The 21,116-nt window shown below is 42.0% G+C and overlaps 1 protein-coding gene across 1 annotated transcript in view; it reads right to left on the bottom strand.

Moving 5' to 3' along the window:
- LOC103365348 (voltage-dependent calcium channel subunit alpha-2/delta-1-like) overlaps positions 1-21,116 on the bottom strand; it is a 122,151-nt gene that overhangs the window by 38,304 nt on the left and 62,731 nt on the right. Inside the window, exons 7-10 of the mRNA XM_008292769.1 lie at positions 7,322-7,453; positions 4,940-5,009; positions 4,197-4,247; positions 1,589-1,688 (exon numbers count right to left, since the gene is read on the bottom strand). Coding sequence (XP_008290991.1) covers positions 1,589-1,688; positions 4,197-4,247; positions 4,940-5,009; positions 7,322-7,453 — 353 coding nt within the window. The remainder of the gene's footprint in view (positions 1-1,588; positions 1,689-4,196; positions 4,248-4,939; positions 5,010-7,321; positions 7,454-21,116) is intronic.

Below are 21,116 nucleotides of genomic sequence, written 5' to 3'. Positions count from 1 at the left end.
TTCTAACCCGACCTGGCACTGTCTGACTTCTTCCATCACGCTGATGATTATCTCGAGGCTAGAGAGGTGAACTTCTGTTCTGAAGATTGAACATCAATGGACCAAGTGCACTGAAGTTAAAGGAAGAACAACCTTTCTCCTGTGATCTCCTGCGATCTCCTGCGAGGCTGAGAACCTTCTGAAGTACCCTCGTAGTTTCCTCTGTACGGCGACTACAGTGACAACTAGGGCTCGGCCGTAGAGACAGGGTGAGGAGCTCGGACAACGGCAGGGAGTTCCTTTCAATGCAAAGGCGCATCAAAAGCAGCGAACTGAGGTGGTTCGGGCCTTTCTTTGGAGGATTACATAACTCATGTGTCCTGGGAACGCCTTAGGATCCCCCAGAGGAGATGGAAAATGTTTCTGGGAAGAGGGACGTCTGGAACAGCCGGCGAAGCAGGAGAAGTGAAAGAAAATGGATGGTGTTCCACTGGACATGTGTGAGACTGACAACTGAAAAATGTGGCTAAAATACTTTCAGTGTCAACACACCTGAAGTTCAAACACTCTGACATTTTGCCATTAGGATTGTGTCTCCTTAGTTTGACTGTATTTGACTGTATTTTTCCAGCAGAGCACCTTCTTCTCTTCTGAGCACTCAGTGTGAGAGTTCTTTAGATTTCTAACATTAGCCACCTTAAACTACGCTCACTAATCGGCAGACAGAAGCATAGCTTCATGGTTGCCTAGCAACAGCATTAAGAGGAGGATACCGGCAGTGCCACTAAAGGCTGAAAATCAAGTTAAAGTGATGGTCTTTGCATCTCCGGCCTAATTACATCCAGTACGATTGCCTCCAATACGTCCATGAGACCACTCACAAATTCCTTCAACTGAGGGAAATTTAAAAGTGTGTTTTTTTTTCCACACATAATATCACCAGGAAGCAAAAATGCTTTAACTGACCAGCCGATGGAGCTTTAAATGATGATGGATGAATATTTTCTCCATCCCCATGCCAGTTAAACTTTGAAGCCGGAGATTCCTGCAGAATTTCAATTGGCCAAGCAAGCGCTTTTCCATTACATGCCACTGATTCAAAGTGCAGCTTATAAATGCAGCACACATTCATTTGTCAAACTTATCATGTGGCATTTCAGGGCTTGGCCGAGCTGTGTCATGTGCACGCCTTATTAGTCACACATACTTGGGTTCAGCTCCGATGCTCCGGAGATGCTTTTCTCATACATACACCTCCATTAACACACACATATACTGTATATTCACACATAGATACTCTGAGTCAGACAAATGAGCACACAAGCACGCATGCATCCCTGCACATATGCAGCCACAATAAAGATCCATCCATGTGTGGTACATTACGTTCCTAAAAAGGTCACGGCCATGTTTCAACCGATGACTCAAACTGGGTTAGAGCTACTCAAACTGTCAAGCCGCATATACGTCCACATTAACATCCATCAATGTGTGCGCCTGGAAATTCAACTCAGAATCATCAAGAACTTTCTGGATCGAGCAGAAAAATGCTGTTTCTGATAGAAGCGATACCACTGAAGCTGCTGAGATCAAAGCACTGCACACTCACATAGACCACGTTCACGTAGTCGTCATCGGAGAGGGTCTCCAGCATATTGTTGACGGATGATTTGATGAGTTTGAGGTTGAGCCCTGATACACTCCCACTCCTGCAGTGTGGAAAAAGCACATTTGTGTTAAATCAACATCAAAAAATAAATCAAAAACTCATCTTATAGTTTGTAAAACTGAGCAGGAACATGTGTTACTGTAATGTAACCTCATGCTGAAAGTTTCCTTGACTGCACCTCTGCCCTTCTGCAGTAATATTATGTGTACTAGACAACTGACACCTTAAAGGTCTCCAAAATATGAATACACTTCAGGTTCTTTTAATGCAAACCACCTGCAGGGAGAAACGTATGCATGAGCCACAAGCATAGATACAAAACCATGTGACTATGTCTTTCCATCACATTAAGAAAGGGCTGCCATTAGGAATCAAATGGATGGATAAATACGCCGCTTAATTGGTTCCTGCAGGTAAAAGACTAGAAAATAACAGAAAGTGGAAAAATGAGGAGTGGAGTTCCTTTAATGTTCTTTTCTCCAAAGCGTAACGATGGGAGCTTTTTAATGAGCCTCATCAATCATCTGTGTGCCAATTACCAGCACTGTGTTAAGAGTTGCAAGCGGACAAATTTAGTTTTTCATTCATCATATTGCGCGGTTATTTAGCACTGGTGCGGTGCCATGAGTGTCGTTTATAATCAAACTTCACCTCAGCGGAAATAAAATCACTTTGACACTAGAAAGAATGTACAGCTCCGCACTCACAACCACATGTTCCTGCATGCAGCACAGCACACTGGTGAAAGTAGTGAATCCTTGTCAACCATGAGACAAATCTACATCATAAACTCCTTCTGCTTAAATACATTTCTTATTGAAGATGTGCATTTTTAAATACATATCGCACATCAACATAATAAAAAAAAAAATAATTAAAATTAGAAATAGTCTAATAATTCTCTAAATCAGTTGGGAATTGTCGTTTTTATTACACATGACCCAAGAGAAAATGATGTATTTGTTGGGTATTATTTACAGCCATGGATTAAAACACATTTGGTGTGTCAGTGAGCTTTTACAACATAAAGATGGAGTGTGTGATGTCTACGCTAAATAAGTTAAAGTGTCCATGTTCATAGCAATAAAGAAACACACATAAGGTGTGGCTATCTGATACATTTTCAGTGATTTGGGGGAAAAAATAAATAAGAATAATGTGGCTGCACAGGCAACAGTTGGTAAAGGATAAGTTTAACTTTGTTCATAGGTTTGCACAGCGCAAATAAAAATTCTGTGAGGCTTGTCCTTAAACCCTCTAAAGCCCAAACCTGCCACGGCAAGTTTGAAAGGTATGTTTTCATTTTTAAAAAACTGCCAAAACGATACCATTTATCAGAGCCAGAAAGTGTAAAAACACAGAGAATTGTCGGATTTTGAATTTTCCGACAGTCCCTGAACTACTCATCAGTAAGGTTTGGGAAATCTAAGCTGAAAAACGTAACATTTCATCATAATGCATTTATTCTACATGTCTCATTTAAACATTCACCAGCTATAAATCGTTCGCACTGAACAGATTCTGCAAAAAACAAAAAATTCTACACTCTTCAGCACAATCTGGAAACTATTAGTGACTGACCTGCGGCCAGCAGTCACGTGACAAAAATTCAAGGACTTTCAAGCTGTACTGGGCTGAACTGCAGGCTGTGTTTACACAAAGCAGATATGAGACAAGTGTGGTGACAGGTTTAAGAAAATGTAAGTCGTAAAATATCTGTAGCATGTAGAGCACCCATTGTTTCTCCAGTATTGGTAGGACCTGTGGACACTTGGAAAAATGTGGTAGGTCCATTATTTATTTAATTGTTTTTTCAATATAAGCAAAAAAAAAAAAAAGGAAGAAAGAAAATAATAATAATAATTTTTTTTGTTGGTTTGCACCTTTATAACTTTGCTGTAATGCACCAAAGATATTTTGGAGTTCTCTCTCTGCTAGTAGTCGTGGTTGTGCTGTTTCCATAGAGGTGCAGGACTTTCTGTTGCAGTGAAAAATGAGCCTGTACCGAGTAAAAATGTGACAGGAGCAGAAAATGCTCAAGCTGCTTGGGGTTCAGAGGGTTTGCATAATTAAGTGTAGCGTAAATACGACGCATGCGTTTGCTTAATTCTGCTCTTTCAGACATATACAGTGCATTTATTTATACATATTAACATAAGTATGTCAATCAAACGTCCTTTTCTCTTTCTTTAATTAGACAATGTGAAATCAGAACTTGAACTTGTCTTGTCCTGAAATCCTTAAATCGATCAAAGGCTGTACTGCTGTCGTAACCGTTTTGCTTTTGCTCCTGAATCCTCTCTGAGCATGTTTGCTCTGCTAAACGTACATTTTTAAGGCATACGTATTGGGAAGAAATAATGGAACTGTGAATAATGAGATTGCCCAGTGTGCTGACTGCTTTTTTGTTTGTCAGTGTCACACGTGAACGCAGCACCGCAGCGCCCAGCGGGATGTGGCCAGTCAGTGAGTTAGCGTCAGGGCCTTCTGGCGCGCAAAAGAAAATAAAATCTGACTGTAATGGATGAATCACGAGGTCGTCACTCACGCATCCACTAGAATCAGCATGTCCTTGGGTGACGCCGCCCCCTGAATGTACCTGGTGAGTAATGAGAGACACACACAGACACAGGTCAGGGATACTGAGCACATACAGAGACACACATGTGCACAGAGGTGGAAAAAACACCCCCCAAAAAGAAACACAGACGGCTATTACACAAAAGTCAGAGACTGAGCTCATTTTCAGACTGTACATTTTGCAATTTCATCACATTCATTCTTCTCTTTGAGCAAGTAAACAAATATCACTTACTCTCATTTGCATGTAAAATCAATCAGACCTTTGTAATCTTTGATTGCCTCTCCTTTCTTTAATAAACAAACAGTTGTGCGTCTTTGTGCAGAGTTAGAGTGCTCAGTATCTGAGCTAATAAAATTTAATAACATGCTTAAAAGAGTATTGGTGGCTTCCAGCCAGATTTTAATCATTTCAGGAGACTAATGAAGCTTTTGTATTGGTTCCCCTTTGATCTACAGTCATCACAGTGCTCTGATGTGTTTGTTTGAGGGGGTTTGGCTTTGCCCAGAGACCTGGATTTCATTGTTTCAACAGTGTGTGTGTGTGTGTGTGTGTGCGCAGATGTTCTTATGCAACATGCAAACATAGTTTTTGCAAATGAGTGTTTAATATGACAACTGCACAGGTAGACTGAACGAGCCACGCGTCTGTTCTTGACGACACCAGAGAGAAACAGAACTGCACATCCCATAACGAGCAGCGACACTCACCACGGCCGTCTGCGCACGTCGTAGAGATCAATCTTGTCGGGTATGTCGCTCGTGACGGTCCAAGGGGATGCTAACATTTGACAGAAGGAAAACGGAAAAAGAAAAATGTGTTTTACTCACATTCGGACATTAAGACGACTACATCAACTATTGTTTGTTGAGGTAGTTGGGTTTGGCTTCATGTATATTCTTAAACCTTGATATATATTAAGTTAGTAGTTTAGTGTCTCTTTTGTCAAGACAAGGCAAGGATCCAATTATCTTGACTTAGTTCAGCAGAAGAATGGAAACGGGTAAAAAACAATCCTGCCTGTCTGTCTCCAAAGTTCTGTTTAGCTTCTAAAGCTCAGCAATCAATGCAACACATTTATTCTTTAAATATGAACACAAATGTAAAAACAACAACATGCTGTGTTTACAGGGAGTCACTCAGACTTCCGCGAGTCTTGTTGTCGCTGTGCGTTTGCCAGAGAATCAGCAAAGTCTCTGAACTTTAGTTAGAGCCAGACTAGCTGTTACAGTTTCGAGCTCTCGTGTTAAATTAAGCATAATTTAACACTTCTCGGTGCTACTTCAATACGGCACAGCCACGAGAGCTGCAATGATCCTTTCATGTGATCTTGGCAAGACAGCTCGTGTGCGATATTCCCCATAATGCTGAACTATTTCTTTAATTCAATCTTTGAGCTACGGCGACATGTTCTTGTTCTGAGGGTGTCGAAAACTGCCACCGGTGTATCAGAGACGCCGACAAGGTGTCTTTTGGCATCCGTGCCGATATTCAGCAGCGCTACAAGTCACAGGATGTTCACCCAGGAGCCTTTTTTACTTCCTGTTTTATTCTTATAATGTCTTTTCTTCTGTTTATTAAACTATGTCATCAATTAGTGGATAATTGTAAATGATTACGTCTTTAAAGCTTCTAGTTTTGACAAACTTTCTGTCATTGTATCAGGCAGCACAGGACGAAATGTAAAGAAAATTCACATCTTAAAGTGCAAAGCTGTAGGGTTAACCTGGAAACTCCAAGATAAAGCCAGCAGTGCAACACCAACGGAAACCGGAGCTTCTACTGAACCCAGTAACAAAGTGTAAACTTCAAGTCTGTACATGGAACAAAGCAAAACATGGACATGACGGATATTATATCACACAGCAGCTAAAGCAACTCATTGTCTACTTACTGAAAAAAAAAAAGTTCTCTGACTTTGGTAGGAGCTTGAAATTCTAAGCAAATACAGATGAAAACACAGCACAGCAACAGACTTTAACTCGTGTGTGTGTGTTGAGTCTGACGGACAACGTTGTGATTTTAAAATCAGTGGCGCGAAGCAGCAGCTTGACAGTGACTGTTAATTAACGTGTAGCCTTAATGAGCCACGTTTCGGTCACAATTTTATACTTGTCCTGTTGTTTAACAACAGACACATAAAAACATGTGAATGAGAACAGCTGTATTGACAATTTGGTTGTATTAAAATATAAGTGAGCAAAGTGGGCAGGAGAGAAGCAGATCATGTTTAAGTTCCTCCACAACAAATAGCTCCTTGTGGGTTGTTCTGTGATGCTGCGGTTGAAATGAAAATCTGAAAAGGGTAAAAAAAAAAAACTCCAAAAAAACCCCCTTTTTTTAAATTCTGTGACAACAATCTTTGCCTGCTGTAGCTGACCAATGACTGGAGCCAAAAACGACTGACGTCATGACACAACAATGCCACAGTCAAATTGAAGAAAGGTGAAGTAAACAAGAAGACATGCGTCATTGTCAATGTCAGCATCATTAATTATGCCACCTAATCGCCTAATTTAGGCCCCAAAACTACTTGGTTAGTTTTAGGAAAAGACCACATTGGGTTAAATACGTCCTTTCACAACATTAAGCGATGCAAAGTTCCCATTTCCTGATAAGGACCGTCAGTGATGATACCAGCTGAGAAATGTGACTACGGACTGATGACATCGATATCTAACACTGAGGGAATCTTTTAGGTCTATTGAAGCATCCTAAACAATGACAAAGGGTACTACTGTATTTAAATGTGATGCCAGCGGATCTTTACTATGTCTGAAGTGTTGGTATGGAGGACAATTTAAAAGTAATCTGTCGTCCAAGATTTTGAAAACAGCAAGTTGGCAGTTAAACATTTCAACAGTTACTACGGTCACAATCATATTCACATATATGCTTTTTGTGACCTGTTTCTCAGCACAAAGTCTGAAGGAGCCATAACAACAGTGTTTGGGAAAGTCTGCTTGTGTTTGCATGCATCTGTCTGCAGTATGGTAAAATGGCCCTTTGGTGGTAATTTTCTGTCTCCATGACTCCCCACAGGACAATCAGCAGGCTGTTGCTTTAAGCCCATTGGCTGCTGGGCTGCTTACCTGGGTAGTACCGAGCCAATCCGGTGGCAGAGCCAAACACCTGCCAGAGGAGTGAGGGATCTTCCTCTTTGTTTTTTCGGAAAACATCCTCCAAGGCTTCTGTCCAATTTAGCTCGTTCAAAATGATGGTAGCTGGAACACACACACACGGACACACATGCAGGAAAATCAAATGAGTCATATTTGTACAGAAGTATAAAATCATAAAAATCACACAAGCACAAAATGTCAAGGCTTTTCAAAAACCATTTTCTCTGAAAAAGCAGTTCTAAAAAAAGAGAAACCACACTTGAAAGTCTAACACACACACACACACAGAAACATAGATTTGGCAGTATTGGGCTCGTGACATTGACGGCTCAGAGGAAGCCTCCTTGCTGATATTGAAACTGACGTCAATCTGCTATGATAAGCTATTTCTGTTGTTTTTTTTGTTTTCTTTTTAGCTTTTCTTGCTCTTAAAATGTACTCCAAATTCTGCAGCAGTGCAAAGCGATCAAAAGAGAGAAGAAAGGGAAGAGAGGACGGATGGCGGTAAAGCAGAACGATTCAATTTGATATTTCTGGAATAACACAAAATTGTCTTCCGGGTACTCGGTGGCCAGACATACAGTAAACGTTTTGTTTACCTGTTTGTCTGCAGAAGCTCTTACTGGCTTAATGCTCCAACAATCTAGTTTGATCCAAAAAGGCAGTGCTCTGCCTGCACAGTAGGCTGCATGTCAAAAAGAGGCTGTGCATGACTCATACTTACGTGTGTGTGTGTTTGTGAGAGCAACTGGATTAAAGGAACAATAAAAAAAAAAAAAAGAAAAAAAAAGAAACATAAAAAACGAAACATCAGGACGAGACAGTGAGCAGCTGGGAGATCCAGAGTCATATATGTGACACCAAACAAGAGGCTGTGCGGTAAAAAGCGAGTTGGACAAGCTGGTGTGATACACCTCCGTTAGAGAACTAAACTCAGCTGGAAAAGAAAACAAATGAGAGAAGAAATTTAATTGAACCTGTTTGACTGACGAGTTTGCTTGAAAAAACAAAACAAAAAATAACTCTAGAACTATGTAGTCGGGTCAGAACACACACACTCAGATCCATGCTCCTCATTATAATATCTATTTGTCTTCACCAGCAAAAGTGTACTGCAACATGATCAATCATGGTGCAAGTTAGCCAGGATGTAAACCCATGTGTTTCAAAGTAAGAGCGACCAGCTATGTGAGGCTTAAGGTTAATAAACATAAAAAGCTACGAACTTGCAGCTTGTTTCATAATTTTCTACTCAAATATTCATATGACTTCCTAAGACAGAACTACATCAACTCGTGATCCCTGCACAAGAACTACTGAGGAATATAACGCAAACACGTCACCCTGCTATTTTTAGATGATACACCATGTTGGCTGTGATACGCGAAGCTTCTGTTTGCAAAGTTTACACTTGAATTTTGGCCGTCTGTTTGAACACAACGCCGCCGACATCTCAGTTAGTTTGGAGCCAAGTCCCTGTATAGGTTCAGTAAATGTAAATATTAAATAAAGTGGACCTACAGCAGCAACAGCAACGTTTTCTCATGTAATTTTTCCAGGTTGTCTGCTCATCTTGCTGCCCAAAGTACTGGATTAATACATACGCTTTTCTCCTTAGAAAAGAAACACTGGCACTCACATGGCCAATGAGAATTTCGTCAGATGAGAGTATCTCTACCAACCGATCGATCAGTTGACCTGGACGCTAAAGCCCTACTGGGAACTATGAATGTCTGAACAAAATGTTGTAGTAATCCATCCAATAAGGTGGCATACTTCAGTTCAAAAATAGCTAAAAACACAACACTAAATATCACAAAATGAACGAAAGAAACAAAATCCTGCAAAATACTATCAAACAAGTCTAGTGGGAGTAACAGATGAATGTGTTTAAAGGCTTATCAGATGCAAAAAGACAATGCACAATGGTCTGCAGAATGAATTTTACAACTCTGGGGCGTCATCACATCAGCTACTTCATCCTGTCATAGCTGCTGCAAAGCAGAAATTCAGGGTCATGTTACAAAGCAATCTACCAGAAATGCTGCCTGCCTTTTTGGCAGTACACCTTGTTGGATGACATTATGCATGACTGCAGCCTTGTTCAACTTTTCTGGCAGAGAAACTTGCTGTTTTGCAAGAACTCTCTACTACTGTCTAGCTCCATTCAAATGACTCAGAGGTCTGATTGTGTTTTGTTAGGTATACAGTTGGAACCAGAAGTTACATACACTGTATAAAAAGACATAATCTGTTTTTTTTTTTTTCCTCACTGTCTGACATTAAATGTGACTAAACCTTTCCTGTTTTAGGTCAGTTAGGATTACCAAAATTATTTCTATTTGCTAAATGCCAGAATAATGAGAGAGAGATTTTCTGACAAAGACCTTCATTTTTGGAGACCTGTCCTGTGGTCTGATGAAACTAAAACTGAACTGTTTGGCCTTAATGACCATCGCTACATTTGGAAGAAAAAGGGGGAAGCTTGTAAGCCTGAGAAAACCATCCCAACTGTGAAGCACGGGGGTGGCAGCATCATGTTGTGGGGCTGTTTTGCTGCAGGAGGGACCGGTGCACTTCACAAAATAGATGGCCTCATGAGGAAAGAACATTATGTGGAAATATTGAAGCAACATCTCAAGACATCAGTCAGGAAGTTAAAGCTTGGGCACAAATGGGTCTTCCAAATGGACAATGATCCTAAGCATAGCGCCAGATTAGTTACAAAGTGGCTTAAGGACAACAAAGTCAATGTTTTGGAGAGACCATCACAATGCCCTGATCTCAATCCTGTAGAAAATTTGTGGGCAGAGCTGAAAAGGCGACCTGACTCAGTTCCACCAGTTCTGTCAGGAGGAATGGACCAGAATTCATCAAACTATCGTGAGATGCTTGTGGAAGGAAACCCAAAATGTCTGACCCAAGTCATACAGTTTAAAAGCAATGCTCCCAAATACTAAGGAAATGTATGTAAACTTCTGACTTTGAAGAAAGTAATAAAAAATACTCTAAAAAATTCTCTCTCTCATTATTCTGGTGTTTAGCAAACAGAAATAATTTTGTTCATCCCAACTGACCCAAAACAGGAAAAATGTGGTAGTCTGATTTGTACAGTGTATGTAAATTTCTGGTTTGAACTGTATGTATGAAACTGGCAGCAGTTGATACTTTAGAACATGTTTACATTTGGGCAAAACCCCAATTATTTTAAGTTGACCAAACTTTCCTTTTTTTTTTTTTTTTAGGAATGATGTACTTCCAGGTACCCATTATTCAGGTTCATTCATAGAACAATCCATGTGCCAAATAAAGACATTTGTGAGCAGCAGAAATGCAGTAAGAATTATTAAACTGTTTTAATTTAGTACAGTGAGTAGTAGAAGTGCCGCCCAGAAAAAAAAAGCATACTTATTTAGTGAAGTGAATAATAGATCCCATAAAGCCTAGAAAAACATCATTGTTTCTGTCCGACCCTGTGTTTTCTCTGCTCTCACGCACCCTTCGGCTTCCCCACTCCTTCCCTTCCTTTCTCCTATCAGACTCTATTTCCATGCTTTGCGGGATAAAGAGAGAGTTTAGGCCAGGTCCTAAATGGCTCCCTGTGGTATTGTAGAGAAAAGTGTGTCCCAATGATAAGTGGTGACAATTTGTTCAGGCCTGATCTCTCTGCTCCCCGAGGATGGCCCTTAATGGATTAGTCCTGCTGGTTTCCGTGACATCAGTAACAAGACGTCTCAGGGTAACAGGACCTCATACAGGAAGCGTTGGTATTTTCTCCCCCCATTACTGCTCACACTGAAATAACAAGTGCGGGACATTTTCATTTATTTCACCAGCTGCCACCGCAGGAAGTCGATGTAGTGACCCAGCCATTACATGATTTGTGCATATGTGCATACATGATAAGAGTCCAAATAAATAATTGACAGTTGCTGTGCGTGCGTGTGCGTTTACGCGTCTCGTTTGTGTAAAACTGACAAACCCACTGCAGTTTCTCGTGGCAATTCGGATGTACACACGGACGCACACATCCGACCGTGCAGGTCAGGCGCTGCTGATGAGCCCTTAGCAACAATCTTATGGCACTGCGAGACAGTGTCCTCTAATCTCAGCCAAATACCGGAACGAATCACAGCTTCAGTGTAAACAGATCCATCTCTGTGCTGATGTTGTTGTTGTTGGCTCAAGGTCACTGTGTGAGAGGGAGAAATTAGAAGTAGCGCCGCAGAAATGCGACCTCTGGCCAGTTCTATTTGTCATGGGGTGGCATCGCGTCCTGGGAGACTTTGGGTGGGGGTCGGACATGCGTGTTTGCGTGTCTGCATATTTAGAACAACAAACATGCTCTCAAAGAAAATTGGGATTTCAGAAAAAAAGATAAAGCAATGTCTCTGTGTTTATTTATTTATTTTTTACATGTTCCACAAATTAGTTTTCTGCAGCAAAAATCTGCTTTCACTCATGTTACGGCCCTGGTGTTTGCGCCGTCTTGTGTTGCGGTGGATCTTGTGGACTCTGTATAAGGAGAGGAGCGGCATGATATCGAACCAGCTGCCAGCCATTGCAGCTGATTAGCCTGAAGCTACAGACCTGCATTCCAGCCCTTCTTCTCCTCCTGCCATTCCTGATTGGACCACCACCAAGTTCCCTCTACCCTCAGCCAATCCAACTGCAGCAATCAACACACCTGGATTACAAATCTACAACCAACCTCTGAGTCGTGGCAGGCTAGACCTGCTTAAACGAGTAGCACAGCAAAGTTTCTCCATGTGTCTTCACAAACTAGGTGTTGCTACAGGCTTGTGAGTCTCGTGGTGTTCTAGCAGCTAACATGCTACCAAGTGAAGAGCATGCTGGGATTAGTCAATCACATTTTGCCACATTAAAGACGGGATAAACGCACTTTCTAACTGGTTATCGCAAGACTCCATTTGAGCTCATTTGCATGCCACCACCTGAGTTAACGGGGCTGTCGCTACTCCAAAAGGTCAACAATAAAAAATGCACAACAAGGGCCGAAATATTAATGTTTCATACAAATTCAGAAAACCACCACAGTAGCCTCATCAACTGCACTATTTAAATATGACAAGAGAAGAGATGTGAGATATGAAAAAAAAAGAAGAAGAAGAGTGACTCATGGGTCAAGAAGATGTGGGAAATGAATATGGAAAAGAACATACAAAATAGTCCCTCTGAGGCATGCAGATGCTTTAAAAAACAAATCAAACAGGATCCTGGCAGTGAGTGATGAGGGTGATGGACGTGGGAGGTGATGAGGGAGGGGAGGGAAAGCTGCACAGTGTCATGTCAAGCGATACCCCGTGGTGTTCCCTGTCAGCAGCTAGCTGGTGGCTCCAACCGCCTGTGCATTTGAAAGTAATTACATGGTGGAGGCCGAAGTGGTGAGAACCTGCAATCATCGTATCAGAAGAGGGGAACTCTGCTCGATGATACCGCGCCGCTCGCTGCTGATTGTGACAGGAGCGCAAATGCATCCTCTGGCAGGCGTTCACGCAGCATGGAAATCCACTTTAGCTACATACACACGTTCATATTATCTGGTTTTTTTGTCATGACAGTCAGAAAGGAACACATATTTATCTATTTAAGACAACGTGGCACTGGATCATCAGTATTATGGAAACACATCTGATGTACATGATTCACATCAGAACACTTGACCGTATTGTTTTTCTATTGACAGGATGAACCGCTGCTCATTATCTGATTGAACGGTGCAGTCAGCCTGTGGCTACGGGGGGTCAAATGACACCATGTCCTGCACCTAAGAGCTACTCTTCATTTGGATGAAATTTGTGGACAATGCAAGAAAAAGTGCAAGAAAAGTTGCAGAAAGAGTTTTACAGGAGAGAACTGCCATAGAATGAGGTGAACGTCTTTTGGGTCATGGCTCTGCTGCTGCTGGACACCTTTCTCCCCCTAAATGATGCTGCAAATTTAAATTTCAGCAGTAAAACTGTATACTAACAGCAGTAACAACAATGATCAGTAGCAACTTGATCCGAGGGTTATTTCTTAGAATCATTACTGTAACATCAATGCTATGGATAGCAGAAAACTAGCATGATCAAAATACTTTATCAACCGACATCCATCCACCCCTTGTCTATACACCGCTTCATCTTCACTAGGGTCGCGGGGGGGCTGGAGTCTATCCCAGCTGACTCAGGGTGAAGGCAGGGGACACCCTGGACAAGTCGCCAGTCTATCACAGGGCTACACTTAGAGACAGACAACCAAGCACACTCACATTCACACCTACGGACAATTTAGAATCACCAATTAACCTCCCCCTTAATGATGCTGCAAATTTACATTTCAGCAGTAAAACTGTATACTAACAGCAGTAACAACAATGATCAGTAGCAACTTGATCCGAGGGTTATTTCTTAGAATCATTACTGTAACATCAGTGCTATGGATGGCAGAAAACTAGCACGATCAAAATACTTTATCAACCGACATCCATAACATTAATAATTTTTAATGAACTGTTAGGAAAAAAAATGCATTTTTTTGGTGGTAGCACCACACTGACAAAAAACACACGCAAATAAATTGAAAATAATGGGATACGACTGACTACTATGAGTCAGAGAGGGAACACGCTAAGGGTTTGTTCATACAAGGGTGCCAATTCATCCAGATTTCAGAACTTTTCCTGATTCATGTGAGGTTTATTTTTTAATCTGGCAAAAACTTCGACCTAAACCATGGAATCTTGCAAAGTGCTACAGTTTTCTCCACATAGTTTTTGAGTTATGAATTTGTTCAAAATAGGCTGTCAGTGTTAAATCCTATAACTTCAGCGATTCTTTTAAAGCATCTCTCACCAAAGCCTCACCAACTTCAAAATTAAATTTGACTGAATTCTTTACTACCCCAAAAACCTCAAGAAAAAGTTGGAGCTTGTAATCATGTCAATAGGCTATGCTAATAATATATATATTACAGAAATTAAAACAATAAAAATCTACAATTCATAATCAAAACAAAAAATCTTTTATTTTCAAAAATTCATATTTCCACTAATGTTCACTCAATTCCAACCACATTTTGGTTGTGGGTAGAAGGGACTTTTTGTTATACCAAAATGTCATTTGGTGCTGCATCAAAAAATGACAGCTAAAATTAGCTTCGGGGCTGGANAAGACAGGCTGATGACTCACACTGGGAACAGCCCCCCTCCTGCAACGCCCCAGCCCACCTCACCCCCTCCCTCCAAACCCCTTTCATCATTATAACTGCTGCTTGTAAAAATAACTGAGTGCATTTGGCCATTTGGCAATGACAAAAATGTCTGCACAGTCAGAGGCCTCAGAGGCCCGTCACTCTGCACATTTATAGAGCAACTTATGCCCGAGTGACTCGCTGCAATAAGGGCATTAAAGTCACATGACCGGGGCCGCCGCATTTAGCAGGCCCACCGTGAAGACCATTACTGAAATTGATATTGAATGCTCAATCAATGCCTATCAATGCCGAGGAGGCGCATTACCTCATGCATAGAGGGAAATGATTGAACTGTTTTGATGCATTCGTGCGCAGTTCAAATGCAACATGAAATTATGCCATGTTAGTTACGAGGCGTCACGTTAAGCGGCGACTGCGATGCTGACGTTGCCTTTCGTCAGATTTATCTAGATTTCATTAGGATTATCGCGGTGAGACCAAATGTGACGGTTAATTTAATATTCACTTGTCTCATTACAAGCTTCCCGTAGCGCTGCTCATTTTCTCCTGCTGTGCCTGCGTTCTCTCGCTGCTAAATCTTCTATAATATTATGTGCGTAAAGGAGCATCTGCAATGCAGCTGTAGTGCATGTTTCTCTGTGTTTGGGTGCATCCTGACATGCCTGCATCATTATATTTGTGTGTCCTTGTGCTCATCTGTGTCCTCCAACAAGGGAATAATAAGAATAAGCCCTCAAAAAAGACTTAAACACAGCATATGACACTCAAACATGCAGAAAATGATGCACAACATCCTCCTGCAAGCAAACTAAAACACATTAATTCTACAGTGATGTCCTGTTGACACTAGAGGGTCATTAAACTTCAAGGATGTGACTCTTGATGACTCAAATTTGTCAAACGGACTTAAAGGCGGACCACGTTCGGTAATAGCGTTCTTCATTCTACCAGATTTAATTACTGCAGGCAAAATGTAGTTTATTTGTTGGCCTGTCCAGTTTGTTTTCCTGCTTCATGAACATTGCTCGCTGGAAGAGGCTCCAGGAGGGAGAGCGATGGACAATTATCCCTATGAAGTTATCGCCCAGTACGTAATTAACTTTAGATTAGCTCCATGTGCGAGAAGTATAATTATACAAAGAAGACACAATGAAGGAAGCAAGGACAGAAGGGTTCAGAAAACCAATAACATAAAGTGCAATAGCCTGTTTGAACAAGTGCAAAGAAAGTTCCCTTTGTGCATGGTGCTCACTTGGTACACTTGTGGAAAGCGTTGACATTTTGTGTTTATCCTCTGAACCCTGAAACCCGTTGGTAGGTTTGAAATAAATGTTATCTCTTCTTGTAGAAGAGCGACGAGACAGGCCGTGTGACGGTGTTAGATATGTATTTAAAGCACAGTCGTAAGAATGTCAAAGGACAGTTCTGATAATCTAACGACAGAAGACAAAAGCAAATAAAGGCTAAATTAATTGGCTTACAGCAAAAGTGGACGGGTCTGGGACGCACCAAGCTGTGCCCCCGTGAGAAAATCTGCAGCTGCTAATCAGAGCCCGAGCCAAGGTCACATGGTCACGAAAAGTTTTTTAAGCTACACACCACTCATGTGGCGCCCCGCATCCAGGAAGGGCAAAATTAGTAAACCCACAGTGAAGACTCATTTTGAATCTGTTAATAATACAAATATTGTTAATATGGCAAAAGAACATGAATGTTATTATTAATTGTATTATTGTTTTGTTATAATTAATTCAAATTTAATAATGTGTTGAGAACTACTTTCTATCTGGTCATTTGTAGTGTAAAGACCAGCCTCCACTGTAAATAATCAAAGATATTCAACATTTATTTTTTCATCACTTTATGATTTATGGCATTATAACTGTCATACTGCACAGTCGTCATTTTTGAGTTCGCTCTTCTTCTAGTCATGGTTGGGCTGTTTCCATAGAGGTTTAGGACTATATATTGTAGTAAAAAAATCAGCCCACAGCAAGTAAAAATGTAACAGGAGCAAAAAAAACCCCCCAAAAAACAGCTAGAAACTGCTTGGGGCTTAGCAGGTTAAACAAAAGGAATGGCTGATCTTGTGCACAAACCTTTGAATGAAGACACATTATGTTTCTGTATATTTACGGCTGCTGCAAGGTGGCTCGGTGTTTAGCACCGCTACCTTGCAGCAAGAAGGTCGCTGGTTCGCATCCCGGTGAGGACACCCGCCATCTTTCTACATGGACTTTGCATGTTCTCCCCGTGCAGCGTGGGTTCTCTCCGGGTTCTCCAGCTTCCTCCCACANAACAGTATTATTTTTCCAGGAAGGATTGTTTTGATTTCCTTGAAACTTGAAGGGAATTTCTTTATATCCATTAAAAACATATTAAAAATTTCTACGATGTTTTATTACTCCTTCGACTGGAATGACCCACGAGTGAACTGTGTTTTCACATTTCATCGCAATTTGGCCCCGATGCATTCAAGTGAACCTATCAAACATTCTACTGAAGTGTCTGTCATCCGGACACAGTGTTATCTTTTTTTTTTTTTCCTCCGGTCTAGTTCACTATATGAATTATAAATAACAAAACAGCCGAGCGTTAGTGTTCCTTCATGTTTTCTTCCATTTTTCAGATAGAATGGAACGAGAGATAGCGAAAGGAAGTGGAGATTGTGACATTTCTGGTTGATAAAGCGCCGAAAAACATTAACAAATTGGCAGCTCATCAGGCAGCGACATCAATTTGGAGCTCCACATCGCCTGCTTCCATTAAAAATTACCTGCAGCCACTTGCGTTTTCACCAGTAGTCCCAACACATTAGGAGCGTCACACACTGTATGATTTGTCTCCATCCTGTTGATCCTGACTGGAATGGACTCAATCCAACCTAATTTATTTATCCAGGAGGTTTTAATCATGGAAGGAATTGGCCAAACATTCATAATGCGGCCCCTGCCTTTACAAACACAGAAGGTGGCCAAAGAATTCAAGAAGATGGAGAGGAAGGAAAGATGGGGGAAAGTATGAACAGATAGTAGAGAGAGGATAAATGTACGTAACATGGATTCCTAGTGAGATAAGTGTGTGTACATAGACGACCATGTCGGTGCAGTAAGTGGAACTATAATGAGAAAATGTGTGAAAATCACTCAAGGGGATATAAAAATGTCACGACATGCAGCACACATAGACACGGTGCAGTGTTTCTTTTTGAGGTCGTGAAGCTAATGTGAGAAAAGTCCACATCTTAGAAGTTTTATGGAAAGGTGAAATGGGATTACAAGACGGCATCTCTCTCTCTCATGGAGGAGATTCCAAATGTGAATCCCAATCAGCCGATTAGAGCATGGCGGGAAAGCATCCAACTTGTTGCAAGGACGCGGGCCGCAGACACGACGACGGCGAGGCGAGGAAGGAGGAGGGAAAGGATGGCGGACGGAGAGAGAGAGCTGTGGATAAAGATACCTCAGAGTTTGGCTGCCAGCGCCGTAAATGAAACAGGACGTGTATCAAGTGGCAGAAGAGTGCAAAAAGAAAAGAAAATCAGTGCACACGCTGTGAGCTTTGCCAAAGGGACCGTGACTATAACACACACACACACACACACACAGTGTCACAGTATCTCAGCACGTCACTGTGTGTGCATGTCTCGGGCTGACAGGTGCCACACAGCGTTGATGCAAACGGGCATCAGACGAGCCTCGGATCTCCTGCCAAGGCCGCCATGCTTTCTCCCTCTCATCTCCTCTCATCGCATCCACGCCAGTCTGCCTAATGAACGAGAAGACACGCGTACGCAGCCATGAGATCCCTATACAGTACAGTAGGTAGCATGCGATGTGACACACACTCTCACACCCCGAGTGTTTCTTCTTCTTCTTCTTCATTTTCTCCCCCAAACACACACTCATGCACACAGACAAACTGATTTATCTCCGGCAAGCGCACACACACACACACAAACACGATAATGAATCCCAGTTTGACCACCCACACTGGATCAGCAGGGAGAATAGATTCCAATCAACAGGACTAATGCGGGGGAGAAAGACAGTAGCACATTTGTCTCCACACGGCGCACTATTAATATGCTTAATAAAGTGGAGCGAGGGATGTGGGAAGACAGGATGGTGTGATGGAGGGTGAAAGGGTAAGAAATGCAAAGGAGCAGGGTAATAAAGAGGAGACGGCGGAGGAAAGGAACTGGTGAAAAAAAAGAGGAAGGGGTTGTAGAGAAAGTGTAGCGCAGTTAAAGAGGTCGGATGATACATTTCTCCTTCAGTATCAATAAAAGCCACAAGGACACCAGCCTTGTCTAGACAAAGTCCCATAATCAAGTTACCAGTCCTTCCTCCATACAACAAGACAGAACATCAGGGCGTGTCTTAGTGTGTGTGTGTGTGTCTCCTTCACGCACACACTCAGATACACATCGCCATGGTAACAGTGCCGGCCAGCCGAAGAGGCAGCGATGTGGCAGCCCCGTCCTTGGAGAGGAGCGGAAAGAGAAAGAGGAAGCGACGGCACAGCTAGTTTGCGAACTAAAACTCCACCCAGACCCCGCCCTCCGACACCTCCTGCGCTTAACACAATATGTGCACACGGCGAGTACACACCTGGAGGGCCGCGAGGGCATCGACTTCGCTGAGCGGGAAAGATGGAAAACGGGGAGGAAACAGCTAGTGCAAGTTCAGAAATGTGTCTACCAGGACTTCTGAAGCTCAGTAATTAAAGCGGTGCTGGCTTCGAGGCATTTCTTTCTTCAAATTATGCACAGTCACCCAGAAAGACGGCAGCAAGAGGGCTGGAAACAGCTAGCCTGGCCCTGTCTTGTACTGCTGTTTTTACATATCTTTGATTTTATATGCAATAGACAAAAAAAGATTTTTTTTTTTTTTTTTTAAAGTGTTGCTGTTTAACAGATTTTGCAACCTCTGGACACAGCGAGGAGAGATGTGTTGGCTAAGCTGGCTGCAGTTTCATATTTACAGTACAGCCATGTATTGATCTTATTCTTGGCAAGAAGGAGAATGAGCATATTTCCACCCAAAAATTGGACTATTCCCTCATGCATAAATGTTCTGTGAGTTCATCCGCAGTCCAGCAAAGAAGTAAGAAAGAAAAGGAGGAAAGAATGAAAGGAAGACAGCGACAAGGCCCATATGTGTTACAAAAAGACAAGACAGGCTGATGACTCACACTGGGAACAGCCCCCCTCCTGCAACGCCCCAGCCCACCTCACCCCCTCCCTCCAAACCCCTTTCATCATTATAACTGCTGCTTGTAAAAATAACTGAGTGCATTTGGCCATTTGGCAATGACAAAAATGTCTGCACAGTCAGAGGCCTCAGAGGCCCGTCACTCTGCACATTTATAGAGCAACTTATGCCCGAGTGACTCGCTGCAATAAGGGCATTAAAGTCACATGACCGGGGCCGCCGCATTTAGCAGGCCCACCGTGAAGACCATTACTGAAATTGATATTGAATGCTCAATCAATGCCTATCAATGCCGAGGAGGCGCATTACCTCATGCATAGAGGGAAATGATTGAACTGTTTTGATGCATTCGTGCGCAGTTCAAATGCAACATGAAATTATGCCATGTTAGTTACGAGGCGTCACGTTAAGCGGCGACTGCGATGCTGACGTTGCCTTTCGTCAGATTTATCTAGATTTCATTAGGATTATCGCGGTGAGACCAAATGTGACGGTTAATTTAATATTCACTTGTCTCATTACAAGCTTCCCGTAGCGCTGCTCATTTTCTCCTGCTGTGCCTGCGTTCTCTCGCTGCTAAATCTTCTATAATATTATGTGCGTAAAGGAGCATCTGCAATGCAGCTGTAGTGCATGTTTCTCTGTGTTTGGGTGCATCCTGACATGCCTGCATCATTATATTTGTGTGTCCTTGTGCTCATCTGTGTCCTCCAACAAGGGAATAATAAGAATAAGCCCTCAAAAAAGACTTAAACACAGCATATGACACTCAAACATGCAGAAAATGATGCACAACATCCTCCTGCAAGCAAACTAAAACACATTAATTCTACAGTGATGTCCTGTTGACACTAGAGGGTCATTAAACTTCAAGGATGTGACTCTTGATGACTCAAATTTGTCAAACGGACTTAAAGGCGGACCACGTTCGGTAATAGCGTTCTTCATTCTACCAGATTTAATTACTGCAGGCAAAATGTAGTTTATTTGTTGGCCTGTCCAGTTTGTTTTCCTGCTTCATGAACATTGCTCGCTGGAAGAGGCTCCAGGAGGGAGAGCGATGGACAATTATCCCTATGAAGTTATCGCCCAGTACGTAATTAACTTTAGATTAGCTCCATGTGCGAGAAGTATAATTATACAAAGAAGACACAATGAAGGAAGCAAGGACAGAAGGGTTCAGAAAACCAATAACATAAAGTGCAATAGCCTGTTTGAACAAGTGCAAAGAAAGTTCCCTTTGTGCATGGTGCTCACTTGGTACACTTGTGGAAAGCGTTGACGTTTTGTGTTTATCCTCTGAACCCTGAAACCCGTTGGTAGGTTTGAAA

This window comes from Stegastes partitus, unplaced genomic scaffold (genome assembly GCF_000690725.1).
Source record: "Stegastes partitus isolate 25-593 unplaced genomic scaffold, Stegastes_partitus-1.0.2 Scaffold831, whole genome shotgun sequence".
In the NCBI taxonomy this organism is placed as follows: Eukaryota; Metazoa; Chordata; class Actinopteri; family Pomacentridae; genus Stegastes; species Stegastes partitus.
Note: the sequence above shows the minus strand (reverse complement) of the source record. Positions and strands in the feature narration are given on the sequence as shown.